We start from the raw sequence: 15,882 nt of genomic DNA, 5'->3' as shown, positions 1-15,882 counted from the left end.
AGCAGTATTAGTTGGAGAGCATATTACAGCGGTGCAGAGGGAGGACAATTCAGAGGGGTCGTGGAACGAGTCACTCTGGGTGGAGCTCAGAAACAGGAAGGGCACAGTCACTATGTTGGGGGTATACTACAGGCCCCCCAACAGCCCAAGTGAAGTGGAAGAACGGATATATCAGGAGATAATGGATAGGTGCAGGAAAAATAGGGTTGTTGTCGTGGGAGACTTCAATTTCCCTGGTATAGACTGGAAATCGCTGAGAGCTGGGACTCTGAATGGGGAGGAATTTGTAAAATGCATACAGGAAGGTTCTTTGGAACAATATGTAGATAGCCCGACTAGAGAGGGGGCTATACTGGACCTAGTACTGGGGAATGAGCCCGGTCAGGTCTTCAAAGTTTCGGTTGGGGAACATGTGGCAAATAGTGACCACAATTCTGTTAGCTTTAGGATAGTGATGGAAAAGGATGAGTGGTGTCCCAAGGGTAAGGTGTTGAATTGGGGGAAGGCTCATTTTAGTGGGATTAGGCAGAAATTGGCAGCTGTTGATTGGGAGAGGGTGTTTGAGGGTAAATCCACATCTGGCATGTGAGAATCTGTTAAGGAACAGTTGTTAGGGCTGCAGGATAGGCATGTGCCTGTAAAAATGGATAGGAAGGGTAGGATTCGAGAACCGTGGATAACCAGGGAAATTGAGGGATTGGTCAAAAAGAAAAGAGAGGCATACGTTAGGTCCAGGCAGCTAAAAACGGAGGGAGCTCTGGGGGAATACAAAGAAAGTAGGAAAGAACTCAAACGAGGAATTAGAAGGGCAAAAAGGGGTCATGAAATGTCCTTGGCAGACAGGATTAAGGAGAATCCCAAGGCATTTTATTCATACGTTAGGAACAAAAGGGTTGTCAGGGAAAAAATCGGACCTCTCAGGGACAAAAGTGGGGAATTATGCTTAGAGCCCAAAGAAGTAGGGGAGATCCTAAATGAATACTTTGCGTCGGCATTCACAAAGGAGAGGGATGTGTTGACTGGGAGTGTCTCGGAGGCGTGTGTTGACCCGTTGGAGAAAATCTCCATTACAAGGGAGGAAGTGTTAGGTTTTTAAGGGAATATAAAGACTGACAAATCCCCAAGGCCTGATGGAATCTATCCAAGGCTGCTCAGGGAGACGAGAGATGAAATTGCTGGGCCTCTGACGCAAATCTTTGTCTCGTCACTGGACACAGGTGAGGTCCCAGAGGATTGGAGGATAGCGAATGTGGTCCCGTTATTTAAGAAGGGTAGGAAGGATAACCCAGGAAATTATAGGCCAGTGAGCTTGACGTCCGTGATAGGGAAGTTGGTGGAGAGGATTCTTGGAGCTAGGATGTATGCGCATTTAGAAAGGAATAAACTTATTAACGATAGTCAGCATGGTTTTGTGAGGGGGAGGTCATGCCTCACTAACCTGATGGAGTTTTTTGAAGAAGTGACTAGAATGGTTGACGAGGGAAGGGCCGTGGATGTCATCTATATGGACTTTAGTAAAGCGTTTGACAAAGTCCCTCATGGTAGGTTGGTGCAAAAGGTTGGATCTCATGGGATAAAGGGGGATGTGGCTAGATGGGTGGAGAACTGGCTTGGTCACAGAAGACAGAGGGTGGTAGTGGAAGGGTCTTTTTCTGGCTGGATGCCTGTGACTAGTGGTGTTCCGCAGGGCTCTGTATTGGGACCTCTGCTGTTTGTGATTTATATAAACGATCTGGAGGAAGGTGTAACTGGGGTGATCAGTAAGTTTGCGGATGACACAAAAATGGCTGGACTTGCAGATAGTGAGGAACATTGTCAGAGGCTACTGAAGGATATAGATAGGCTGGAAATTTGGGCAAAGAAATGGCAGATGGAGTTCAATCCAGATAAATGCGAAGTGATGCATTTTAGTAGAACTAACGTGGGGGGAGCTATACGATAAATGGCAGAACCATAAAGGGTGTAGATACGCAGAGGGACCTGTGTGTGCAAGTCCACAGATCCTTGAAGGTGACGTCACAGGTGGAGAAGGTAGTGAAGAAGGCATATGGCATGCTTGCCTTTATAGGACGGGGCACAGAGTATAAAAGTTGGGGTCTGATGTTGCAGTTGTATAGAACGTTGGTTCGGCCGTATTTGGAATACTGTGCCCAGTTCTGGTCGCCACACTACCAGAAGGACGTGGAGGCTTTAGAGAGAGTGCAGAGGAGGTTTACCAGGAGGTTGCCTGGTATGGAAGGGCTTAGTTATGTGGAGAGATTGGGTAAACTGGGGTTGTTCTCACTGGAAAGACGGAGGATGAGGGGTGACCTAATAGAGGTGTATAAAATTATGAAAGGCGTAGATGGGGTGAACGGTGGAAAGCTTTTTCCCAGGTCGTTGGTGACGTTCACAAGGGGTCATAGGTTCAAGGTGAGGGGGGGAGGTTTAACACGGATATCAGAAGGACGTATTTTACACAGAGGGTGGTGGTGGAATGCGCTGCCGGGCAAGGTGGTGGAGGCGGACACACTGGGAACGTTTAAGACTTATCTAGATAGCCATATGAACAGAGTGGGAATGGAGGGATACAAATGAATGGTCTAGTTTGGACCAGGGAGCGGCGCAGGCTTGGAGGGCCAAAGGGCCTGTTCCTGTGCTGTATTGTTCTTTGTTCTTTGTTCATCTATGACTGCGCAGCCAAATTCCCCTCTTACTCGATTTTCAAGTTTGCTGACGACACCACAGGAGTGGGTCAGATCTCAAACAATGATGAGACAGAGTCCAGGAATGAGATAGAGAATCTGGTGAACTGGTGTGACAATAATAATTTTTCCCCCAATGTCAACAAAACAAAGGAGATTGTCATCGACTTCAGGAAGCGTAGTTGAGAACACGCCCCTATCTACATCAATGGGGATGAAGGAGAAAGGGTCAAGAGCTTCAAGTTTTTGGTATCCAGATCGGAAACAACCTGTCCTGGTCCCCCCATGCCAACACTATAGTTAAGAAAGCCCACCAATGCCTCTACTTTCTCAGAAGACTAAGGAAATTTGGCATGTCAGCTACGACTCTCACCAACTTTTACAGATGCACCATAGAAAGCATTCTTTCTGGTTGTATCACAGCTTGGTATGGCTCCTGCTCTGCCCAAGACCGCAAGAAACGACAAAAGATCGTGAATGAAGCCCAATCCATCACGCAAACCAGCCTTCCATCCATTGACTCTGTCTACACTTCCCACTGCACCGGGAAAACAGCCAGCATAATTAAGGACCCCACGCACGCTGGACATTCTCTCTTCCACCTTCTTCCGTCGTGAAAAAGATATAAATGTCTGAGGTCACGTACCAACTGTCTCAAGAACAGCTTCTTCCCTGCTGCCATCAGGCTTTTGAATGGACCAACCTTGCATTAATTCGATCTTTCTCTGCACCCGATCTATGGCTGTAACACTACATTCTGCACTCCCTCCTTTCCTTCTCTATGAACGGTATGTTTTGGGTATATAGCGCGCAAGAAACAATACTTTTCACTGCATACTAATGCATGTGACAATAATAAATCAAATCAAATCAAAGGGTTTAATTCGGAAGGGGAAAGTCGAATATGAGAGTTGGCTTGCAGAAAACATAAAGACTGATTGTAAAAGCTTCTGTAGATATAGAAAAAAGAACAAAGAACAATACAGCACAGGAACAGGCCCTTCGGCCCTCCAAGCCTGTGCCGCTCCCTGGTCCAAACTAGACCATTATTTTGTATCCCTCCATTCCCACTCCGTTCATGTAGCTATCTAGATAAGTCTTAAACGTTCCCAGTGTGTCCGCCTCCACCACCTTGCCTGGCAGTGCATTCCAGGCCCCCACCACCCTCTGTGTAAAATATGTCCTTCTGATATCTGTGTTAAACCTCCCCCCTTCACCTTGAACCTATGACCCCTCGTGAACGTCACCACCGACCTGGGGAAAAGTTTCCCACCGTTCACCCTATCTATGCCTTTCATAATTTTATACACCTCTATTAAGTCTCCCCTCATCCTCCGTCTTTCCAGGGAGAACAACCCCAGTTTACCCAATCTCTCCTCATAACTAAGCCCCTCCATACCAGGCAACATCCTGGTAAACCTCCTCTGCACTCTCTCCAAAGCCTCCACGTCCTTCTGGTAGTGTGGCGACCAGAACTGGAAAAGACTGGACCGGAACAGAAAAAGACTGATGAAGACAATGTAGGTCCCTTACATTATGAATTCATAATAGTCAACAAAGAGATGGTAGACCAGCTGAACAAATACTTTGGATCTATCTTCGCTAAGGAGGACACTCGGGGACAGAGAGTCGGGCATGAAGGAAATCTTTATTAGTCAGGATATTGTATTGGGGAAATTGCTGGGAATAAAACACAATAAATCCCCAGGGCCTGATGATCTGCATCCCAGGGTACTTGAGGAAGTGGCTCTAGAAATAGTGGATGCATTGGTGATCATTTTCTAACATTCTGGTGATTCTGGAAAAGTTCCAGTGGATTGGAGGATAGCTAATGTAAGCTGATTTTCTAAAAAGAGGGAGAGAAAAAGTGGAGAATTATAGAACGGTTAGCCTGACATTGGTGGTGGGGAAAACGCTGGAGTCAATTATTAAGGATGCAATAATTGAGCATTTGGAAAGCGGTGACTGGATCGGTTCAAGTCAGCATGGATTCACCCAATGAAAATCGTGCTTGAAAAATCTTCTAGAATTTTTCGAGGATGTGACCAGTAGAGTGGACAAGGGTGAACAAATGGATGTTGTGTGCCTGGACTTTCAAATGGCTTTTGACACGGCCCCGCACAAGAGATTAGTGAACAAAGTTAAAGCCATGGTATTGGGGGAAATGTATTGATGTGGATAGAGAACTGGTTGACAGACAGGAAGCAGAGAGTGGGAATAAATGGGTCCTTTTCAGAGTTGCAGGCAGTGACTAGTGGGGTAGCGCAGGGTTCAGTGATGGAACCCCAGCTGTTCACAACATACATCAATGATTTGGACAAAGGAATTGAATGTAATATCTCCAAATTTGCAGGTGACACTAAGCTGGTTGGCAGTGTGTGCTCTGAGGAGGATGCTAAGAGGCTGCAGGGTGACTTAGTGGGCAAATACTTGGCAAATGCAATACAATGTGGATAAATGTGAGGTAATCCACTTTGGTGGCAAAAACGTGAAGGAAGATTATTATCCAAATGGTGGCAGTTTAGGAAAAGGGGAAGTACAACGTGACCTGAGTGTCATGGTGGAACAGTCACTGAAGGTTGGCATGCAGATACAGCAGGCGGTGAGGAAAGCTATTGGCATGCTGGTCTTCATAGCAAGAGGATTTGAGTATAGGAATAAGGATGTCTTGCTGCAGTTATGATGTGAAGATGCCAGCGTTGGACTGGGGTAAGCACAGCAAGAAGTCTCACAACACCAGGTTAAAGTCCAACAGGTTTAGAACATAGAACATAGAACATAGAACATTACAGCACAGAACAGGCCCTTCGGCCCACGATGTTGTGCCGACCTTCATCTGAAACCAAGATCAAGCTATCCCACTCCCTACCATCCTGGTGTGCTCCATGTGCCTATCCAATAACCGCTTAAATGTTCCTAAAGTGTCTGACTCCACTATCACTGCAGGCAGTCCATTCCACACCCCAACCACTCTCTGCGTGAAGAACCTACCTCTGATATCCTTCCTATATCTCCCACCATGAACCCTATAGTTATGCCCCCTTGTAATAGCTCCATCCACCCGAGGAAATAGTCTTTGAACGTTCACTCGATCTATCCCCTTCATCATTTTATAAACCTCTATTAAGTCTCCCCTCAATCTCCTCCGCTCCAGAGAGAACAGCCCCAGCTCCCTCAACCTTTCCTCATAAGACCGACACTCCAAACCAGGCAGCATCCTGGTAAATCTCCTCTGCACTCTTTCCAGCGCTTCCACATCCTTCTTATAGTGAGGTGACCAGAACTGCACGCAATATTCCAAATGCGGTCTCACCAAGGTCCTGTACAGTTGCAGCATAACCCCACGGCTCTTAAACTCCAACCCCCTGTTAATAAAAGCTAACACACTATATGCCTTCTTCACAGCTCTATCCACTTGAGTGGCAACCTTTAGAGATCTGTGGATATGGACCCCAAGATCTCTCTGTTCCTCCACAGTCTTCAGAACCCTACCTTTGACCCTGTAATCCACATTTAAATTAGTCCTACCAAAATGAATCACCTCACATTTATCAGGGTTAAACTCCATTTGCCATTTTTCAGCCCAGCTTTGCATCCTATCTATGTCTCTTTGCAGCCTACAACAGCCCTCCACCTCATCCACTACTCCACCAATCTTGGTGTCATCAGCAAATTTACTGATCCACCCTTCAGCCCCCTCCTCTAAGTCATTAATAAAAATCACAAAGAGCAGAGGACCAAGCACCGATCCCTGCGGCACTCCGCTAGCAACCTGCCTCCAGTCCGAAAATTTTCCATCCACCACCACCCTCTGTCTTCGATCAGATAGCCAGTTACCTATCCAATCGGCCAACTTTCCCTCTATCCCACACCTCCTTACTTTCATCATAAGCCGACCATGGGGGACCTTATCAAACGCCTCACTAAAATCCATGTATATGACATCAACCGCCCTACCTTCATCAACACACTTAGTTACCTCCTCAAAAAATTCTATCAAATTTGTGAGGCACGATTTGCCCTTCACAAATCCGTGCTGACTATCCCGGATTAATCCGCATCTTTCTAAATGGTCGTAAATCCCATCCCTAAGGACCTTTTCCATCAATTTACCAACCACCGAAGTCAGACTAACCGGTCTATAATTACCAGTTGTGCTACCAACTAAACCAGGTTTAGTTGGTAGCACAAGCTTTCAGAGTGTCACTTCAGTCCTTCTTCAGGTGCAGTGATACAGGGCCTTGGTGAGGCCACACCTTGAGTATTGTGTGCAGTTTTGGTTTCCTAGTCTGAGGAAGGACATTCTTGTTATTGAGGGAGTCCAGCAAAGGCTCACCAAACTGATTCCTGGAATGGCAGAACTGACATATGAAGAGAGACTGGATCGACTGGTCTTGTACTCACTGGAATTTAGAAGAATGAGAGGGGATTTCATGGAAACATATAAAATCCTGATTGGACTGGACAGGCTAGATGCGGGAAGAATGTTCCCGATGTTGGGGAAGTCCAGAACTAGGGATCACAGTCTAAGAATAAGGGGTAAGCCATTCAGGACTGAGATGGGGAAGAACTTCTTCACTCAGAGAGTTGTGAACCTGTGGAACAGAAAGCTGTTGGGGCCAGTTCATTAGATATGTTCAAGAGGGAGCTGGACGTGGCCCTCGTGACTAAAGGGATCAAGGGGTCTGGAGAGAAAGTGGGAGTGGGATACTGAAAGTGCATGATCAGCCATGATCATATTGAATGGTGGTGCAGGCTCGAAGGGCCGAATGGCCTCCTCCTCCACCTATTTTCTGTGTTTCTCTGTTAGGCCTGAAAGTGACCCCTTTCATCCCCGTTCCCTGATGTGGCCATTCTGGTACCTCCACCCCTGGCCCCTGAGTTCTTTCTGGTGCCCCCTGAGTGGTGAACATGCTGGAGGGTGCTGGCCGCCTCTGAAATCCCCCTCGGAGGGGAAGGCACCAGCATCACGCTTATGTCGAAGTGTTGTAAATAGCATTGGTGTGATGTCATGCTGGTGCCCGCTGAATATCCAGTGAGGGGTAAGTCCCAGAGAGAGTACTCAGGATACATGCTAATTTCTTAAAATGAGCTTGCACGGGTCCCATTGTGTGTTGCACGTTACTGTGCCAGTGAGAGGCTGGCTGATCAGAACTTGAAAACTTGCTTGCTTGTTTTCCAGGTCTCTCCGGATTTTGAACATGCACTGCCCATCCTGTTGGTGTTTGGATTTCTGTTTCAATGTTAATGGTCCTTGACAGGATTGTAATACAAGTCAACTAAACAAGGTAACACTTTCTCTGGGAATATGTTCCACCGATATTCTCCGAACCAACCTGACCTGACTCCCCTTAACAACATGCCTTCAAATTCAATGAGCAATGTTGGCCAGAATTCTCCAGCCGTTCACGTCGGCGGGATTCTCCGCTCCCGCCGGCAGCGCACCTCTGCCCGCAGGTTTCCCGCCAGCTTGGGCTGATGTCAGTGGGAATTCACACTGGAGAATCTCGCTGCTAGCAAACATCGCGCCACCTCCTGCCGGCGGGAAACACGCAGCTGGGAGGGCAGAGAATCTCGCCGGTGAGCTTTCATTTAGACTGTTGAAACTTGAAAGTTAAAATTTATTTATTAGTTACATGTAAGGCTTACATTAACACTGCAATGAAGTTACTGTGAAAGTCCTCTCGTCGACACAGTCCAGTGCCTGTTTGGGTCAACACACCGAACCAGCACATCTTTCAGGCTGTGGGAGGAAACCAGAGCACCCGGAGGAAACCCACCCAGACACGGAGAGAACGTGCAGACTCCACACAGACAGAGACCCAAGCCGGGAATGGAACCCGGGTCCCTGGCATTGTGAGGCAGCAGTGCTAACCCCTATGCCACTGTGCTGTCCCTGTTCAATTATGAAATATTTTATTCATTCTGTTTATAATTCTGATCAATTATTTCATAATTGAACAGAAATCCTTCATTCTTTCAGAGCTAACACCTCACTCTTATATCCTCCCATCAAGCTTATTATTTTATGCTATATTGTATTGTATTTTGAGTTTTTGGGAGGGCCGTGTGTTAGCCACCAGAGTAACGAAAGGAAGGAAGAAGGGCTGCTTACCGAGCTTACTCCTCCAGATTTCTCAGCTGAACAAACACCACCAAATGATGCCAAACCTGAAAGGCCATGTGAAAAGTAGATATTTCTGTAAAAGAAAAATCCATGTCAACAGAGAAAAATATAGAAGAGTCCAAAGATGACAGACAAACTCTCATGGAGGGAATGAGCAGTTAATTTTTATAAAGGTCACTAAATCATCTCCACTTTCACAGCAACCCACCTCTGAGACATCCTGGAATTGGGAACAAGCCAAAATGTTGCCGATTCTTCAACATCGACAGGTTGCTCAGAAGAACTTAGACTCTGAAGCATGACATCACATATCACTGAAAGGTGAAATGTTTAGACCCTCTGATCTTCTTCTTGGAGATGGTCAGTGCCTGGCACTTGTGGCATGAGTTTTACTTACCACCTGTCAGCCCAAGATTAGTCATGTCGTGCTCCAGTGTCTGAGGAGTTGTGAATGGTGAACATCCCAACAGGTCTGTACTCTGGCCTCTGGAAATCATAACCCCTTGAACCATTCTGATAAATCCCCTCTGAACCCTTTCAAGGATAGTCATATCCTTCCTAATTTGATTTGATTTATCATTGTCACATGTATTGATATACAGTGAAAAGTATTGTTTCTTGCGCGCTATACAGACAAAGTATACTGTTCATTTGGTACACAGGGAAGAAGGAAAGGATAGAATGCAGAATAATATTGCAGTTACAGGTAGGGTGAAGAAAACAATTAACTTAATGCAAGGTAGGTCCATTCAAAAGTCTGACAGCATCAGGGAAGAAGCTGCTTTTGAGTCAGTTGGTGCGTGATCTCAGACTTTTGTATCTTTTTCACGATGGAAGAAGGTGCAAGAGTGAATGACCGGATTGCGTGGGGTCCTTGATTATGCTGGCTGCTTTGCCGAGGCAGTGGGAAGTGTAGACAGAGTCAATGGATAGGAGGCTGGTTTGTGTGATGGACTGGGCTTCGTCCAGGACACTTGGAAGTTTCTTGTGGTCTTGGGCAGAGTAGGAGCCATACCAAGCTGTGATACAACCAGAAAGAATGCTTTCTATGGTGCATCTGTAAAAGTTGGTGAGTCGTAGTAGACATGCCGAATTCCTTTCGCCTCCTGAAAAAGTCGGGGTGTTGGTGGGCTTTCTTAACTATATCGTCTGTGTGGAGGGATCACAACAGATTGTTGGTGATCTGGACACCTAGAAACTTGAAGCTCTTGACCATTTCCACTTCATTCCCATTGATGTAGACAGGGGCACGTCCTCCACTGCACTTCCTGAAGTTGTTGACTATCTCTTTCATTTTACTGACATTGAGGGAGATTATTGTCGTCACACCAATTCACTGGATTCTCTGGATGGGATTTTACGGTGTCATTCATCTCGAAACTATAAAATCTCGCCCGAGGTCAATGGACCTTCCCATTGTCTGCCCCTCATCCACTCTGACTCTCGTGACCGAAGGGACGGTAAAATTCCGTATCTAACTCTTTCCTGCAATCCATCTCATCATTGTTTGAGATCCAACTCACTACGGTGGTGTCATCAGCAAACTTGAAAATTGAGTTGGAGGGGAATTTGGACACACAGTCATAGGTGTATAAGGGGTATAGTAGGGGGCCGAGAACACAGGCTTGTGGGGCACCGGTGTTGAGGATGATCGTGGAGGAGGTGTTGTTGTCTATCCTTACTGATTGTGGTCTATGGGTTAGGAAATCCAGAATCCAGTTGTAGAGGAAGGAGCCAAGCTCCATGCCACTGAGTTTGGAGATGAGTTTATAAGAATAATGATGTTGAAGGTTGAGCTGTTGTCAATAAATAGGATTCTGATATAAAGTGTGCTGACCAGAACAGGACATAATTCCTTTCCCTCTTGATAAATCTCTTTGACCTCTCATACTGAATTCTAAACAGGTCTCAATCTTCAGGCTTGCCACTTTTCCTCGCAAATTTATATGACTCCACTTTGGATCTAATATTATTGTTAAATGATTTTATGAACCATGGTTGGCCTCTAGTTTGATGGTAATTGTAGAGTGAGGAACATGTCAGCCCACACACTAGAACACAGTCCTGCTATTGCTGATGGCACATGCATCTCATGGATGCACAATTTTAAACTGATGTTCTGTTCTCAATCTATCCCATTTAGCACAGTGGTACTGCTACCCAACCCAACTGGAGGAATATCCTCAATGTGAAGCCAGGACTTTGTCTCCCCAGGTTCCAGAATATCACTATATGACTTCCTCAGGGGAGTGTCCTGGGGCCAACCATCGTCCGCTGCTTCCTCAATAACCTTCCCTCCATCATAAGGTCAGAAGTGGTGATGTTTGCTGATGACTGCACAATGTTCAGAAAAATTTGTGACTCTTCACCTACTGAAGCAGTCCATGCCCAAATGCAGCAAGACCTGGACAATATCAGGCTTGGATTGAAAAGTGGCAAGTAACAGTGCCAAGCGATGATCATCTCCAATAAAGGGCAATGTAACTATCACCCCTTGACATCCAATGGCATTACCATTGCTGAATGTCTCACTGTCAACATCCGGGCAGTTGCCATTGACCTGAAACTGAACTGGACTAGCCATATAAATACTCAGGCTACCACAGCAGGTCAGAGATTAGGAATCCTGAGGGGTTACTCACCTCCTGACTGCTCAAAGTCTTTTCACCATCTACAAGGCACAAGTCAAGGGTGTGATGGAATACTCCCCACTTTCCTGGTTGGGTGCAGCTGCAATAACACTCAAGAAGCTCAACATCACTCTGGACAAAGCTAACCACTTGACTGGTTCCCTTTTCAGAAACATCCACTCCTTCTGCCACCGATGTACATGGCAGCAGTCTGTACTAATGACAAGATGCGCTGCAGCAATTCACCAATGTTCCTGAGATGAAACCTTCCAAACTCATGACCACTACCTTCTAGGACAAGGGTGGCAGATAACTAGGAACACTACTACCTGGAAGATCTCCTTCAGGTTACTCACTATCCTGACTTGGCAATGTATCGCCATCCCTTCACTGTCGCTGGGTCAAAATTCTCTAAGTACCTCCCTAACAGCACTGTGGGTGTATCTACATGTGGAAATGACCTGGTGTTGTTAGACTCCTTACTGGGTGTATCTACACCACAGGAACCACAGCAGTTCAAGAATGCAGCTCACCACCATCTTCTCAAAGGCAATTGGGGAAGGACAATAAATGTCGGCCTACTACAGTGCCCACATTCCATAAATGAATAATAAAAAAGGACTATGCATGGTCACTCCACCAATACCGTCACAGACAGATGCATCTGGGATTGTGAGGGACATTTTTCTTTTGTTCTGATGCTCTCACAAGCTCATGCAAGTTCCACCTGACAGATATGTTCTTCAGGACTCAGCCAGCTCAGTCAGTGCTATCGAGCCACCTTTGGTGATGGACATTGAGGTCCCCCACCCATAAGAAACATAAGAAACATAAGAAATAGGAGCAGGCGTAGGCCATCTAGCCCCTCAAGCCTGCTCCACCAATCAATAAGATCATGGCTGATCTGATAGTATTTGAATATTACTTTATCAGCTGAGGGAGAGTGCTAAGTGGTAATCAGCAGGAGGTTTACTTGTCCATTTTTTACACCTGATGCATTGGACTTGCTGGAGGGTCAATGTAGAGGACTCTCAAGGCCATAGCTCAAACTATAGGGTACAATTCTAAAGGAGGGGCTGGAGTAAAGGGACCTGAGTGTCTAACTGCATAAATCATTGTACATGGAGGACAGATTGAGAAATAAAACATACAGCATCCTTGGTTTTATTAATAGGGACATAGAGCACAAAGCAAGGAAATTATGCTGAACTTATATAAAAACTTGTTCAGCCTCAACTGGAGGATTGCATCCAGTTCTGGACACCACACTTTAGGAAGGAAATGAAGGGATGAGAAAGAGTGCAGAAAAGATTCACAAGAATGGTTTCAGGGATGAGGAACTTCAGCTATGAATAGAGTAGTTGGGAGTGTTTTCCTTGGAGAAGATAAGGTTGTGAGGAGATTTGACAGAAGTGTTGAAAACACTGAGGAGTCTGGACAGAGTAGATAGGGAGAGACTGTTTTCATTGGTGGAAGGATTGAGAACAGGGGCACAGAAGATATTGACAAAAGTACAATGGAGGCATGATCTGGAAAGTGCTATCTCAGAGTACAGTAGACTCAATTGAGGCATTTAATGGGGAATTTGATTATTATCAAAAAACAAAGAAAGTTTTGGGGTGGAACAGTGGCCAGTGGTTAGTACTACTGCCTCACAGCATCAGGGACCCGGGATCAATTCCGGCCTCGGGTGACTGTCAGTGTGGGGTTTGTACATTTACATGGGGATTTCCTCCGGGTGCTCCAGTTTCCTCCCACTGTCCAAAGACGTGCGGGTTAGGTTGATTGGCCATGCTAAATTGTCCCATTGTGTTAGGGGGACTAACAGGGTAAAGGGGATAGGGCCTGGGTGGGGTTCTGGTCGGTGCAAACTCAATGGGCTGAATAGCTTCGTTTTGCACTGTAGGGATTCCATAATTCTCTGAATGTGCAGGGAGAAGGTGGGGAAGGGGCACAAGGTGAACTACACCTTTGGAAAGCTGGTACAGACAGCACGGGCAGATTGGGTACTGCAATAATTGCGATTCTGACTGGATAGCAATGTGCTGACAGTAGGATTGGGCATACTCAGGGACGGTGACAGAGATCTGGGACAAAATCGAAAGTTTGAAATTGTGAATGGATTAATCGAATCATGGAATGATCACAGCATGGAACAAATAGAAGTGGACCATTTGGCACTTCATGTCTATTCCAGGTCTCCAAAATAGCATTCCACAAGTGAGGAATGTGATGGAATATTCTCCACTTGCTTGTGTGAGTGCAACTCCAATAACAGTCAAACAACTTGACATCATCCAGGACAAATCAGCCCATAGATTTCACTCCTTTCCCCACCTTTTGTCACTGATGCACCAGGTATCCTGCATGCATTGTCTACAAGATGCACTGCAGCTTCTCACAAAGACACTTAGGATAGCACCAAACTCCTGACCCCTACCACTTAGAAGAACAAGGACAACAGGTGTATGAAAACACTTCCAGTTGCAAGTTCCTTTCCTAGTCACACAATATCCTGACATGGAGTTCTGTCACTATTCGTTCAACCCATGTTGACACCTCATCAGCAATGCTATCAAGCGGCACTTACTTAGCAATAACCTGCTCATGGACGCTCAACACCAGGTTAAAGTCCAACAGGTTTATTTGGTGGCACAAGCTTTTGGAACACCGTTCCTTCATCAGGTGAGTGCAGGATTTGGTTCACAAAACACAAACTCAATTGCAAGATAATGGTTGGAATGCGGGTTTTTACAGGCAATCAAGTCTTTACAGGTGCAGACAATGTGAGTGGAAAGAGAGTTAAGCACAGGTTTAAGAGGTTAAAGAGATGTGAATTGTCTCCAGCCAGAACAGTTAGTGAGATTTTGCAAGCCCAGGCAAGTCGTGGGGGTTATAGATAGTGTGCCATGAACCAAGATCCCGGTTGAGGCCGTCCTCATGTGAGGGGAATTTGGCTGTCAGTTTCTGCTCAGCGATTCTGCGTTGTCGTGTGTCGTGAAGGCTGCCTTGGAGATGCTTACCCGAAGATCAGAGGCCCATGACTGCTGAAGTGTTCCCCGACAGGAAGGGAACAGTCCTCCTGGTGATTGTCTAACGGTGTCCATTCATCCATTGTCATAGCGTCTGCATAGTCTTGCCAATGTACCATGCCTCGGGACATCCTTTCCTGCAGCGTATCAGGTAGACAACGTTGGCCGAGTCGCAAAAGTAAGTACCGTGTACCTGGTGGATGGTGTTCTCACGTGAGATGATGGCATCTGTGTCGATGATCCGGCACATCTTGCAGAGGTTGCTGTGGCAGGGTTATGTGGTGTCGTGGTCACTGTTCTCCTGAAGGCTGGGTAGTTTTCTGCGTACAATGGTCTGTTTGAGGTTGCATGTTTGTTTGAAGGCAAGTAATGGAGGTGTGCGGATGGCCTTGGTGAGATGTTCGTCTTCATCGATGACATGTTGAAGGCTCCGGAAGGGGCAACGCTCCTAAAGCTCGTGCTACCAAATTTAACCTGGTGTTGTGAGACTACTTACTGTGCCTACACCAGTTCAACATCGGCAACTCCACATCGCAAAGGAAGATGATTGTGGTGATAGGAATCATAGAAACATGGAAATATAGAAGCAAGAGTAGGCCATTCTATTCGAGCCTTCAAGCCATTCATTTTGATCATGGCTGATCATCAAATTCAATATTCTGATTCCCCCCCTTCCTCCCATATCCCCTGATCTCTTTAACCCCAAGAGCAATATCTAATTTATTTCTGAAATCACATTTGCTGGGGTAATGAATTCCAGAAGAAATTTCTCCTCACCTCAGTTCTAAAAGTACCCCTTATCCTCAAACTATGACCCCTAGCTCTGGACTCCCCCACCATTGGGAACATTCTTTCAGAATCTACCCAATCTAACTCTGCTAGAATTTTATAATTTTTTATGAGATCTCCTCTCAGTCTTCTGAACTCCAGTGAACATAATCCTAACCGACTTAGTCTCCCCTCTTATGACAGACCTGCTATCCCAGGAATCAGTCTGGTAAACCTACGCTGTACTCCCTCTAAAGCATGGACATCCTTCCTCAGATAAGGACAGCAAAACTGCACACAATACTCCAGGTGTAGCCTCACCAATGCACTATACAATTGCAGTAAAACATCCCTATCCCTATACTCAAATCCTCTCGCTATGAAGGCCAACATACCATTTGTCTTCTTTACTGCCTGCTGTACCTGCACGCTTACTTTCAGCGACTGATGCACGAGGACACCAAGGTCGTACTGAGTATCCATCTCTCTCAATTTATGCCCATTTATGTAATAATCTGTCTCCCTATTATTGCTACCAAAGTGGACAACCTCACATTTATCCATATTATCCTGCATCTGCCTTGCAGATGTCCACACACTCAGCCTGTTCAAATCACACTGAAGTATCTCTGCATTCTCCT

General features: G+C 45.9%; 1 protein-coding gene across 1 annotated transcript in view; it reads right to left on the bottom strand.

The window, feature by feature from the left end:
- The window catches only part of LOC144480823 (disintegrin and metalloproteinase domain-containing protein 12-like), a 308,106-nt gene that overhangs the window by 176,373 nt on the left and 115,851 nt on the right, over nt 1-15,882 (bottom strand). The window contains exon 10 of the mRNA XM_078200476.1: nt 8,800-8,884. Coding sequence (XP_078056602.1) covers nt 8,800-8,884 — 85 coding nt within the window. The remainder of the gene's footprint in view (nt 1-8,799; nt 8,885-15,882) is intronic.

The sequence above is a fragment of the Mustelus asterias genome, chromosome 1 (genome assembly GCF_964213995.1).
Source record: "Mustelus asterias chromosome 1, sMusAst1.hap1.1, whole genome shotgun sequence".
Taxonomy (NCBI): domain Eukaryota; kingdom Metazoa; phylum Chordata; class Chondrichthyes; order Carcharhiniformes; family Triakidae; genus Mustelus; species Mustelus asterias.
The sequence above is the reverse complement of the archived record's forward strand: the minus strand, read 5'-3'. Positions and strand labels throughout refer to the sequence as shown.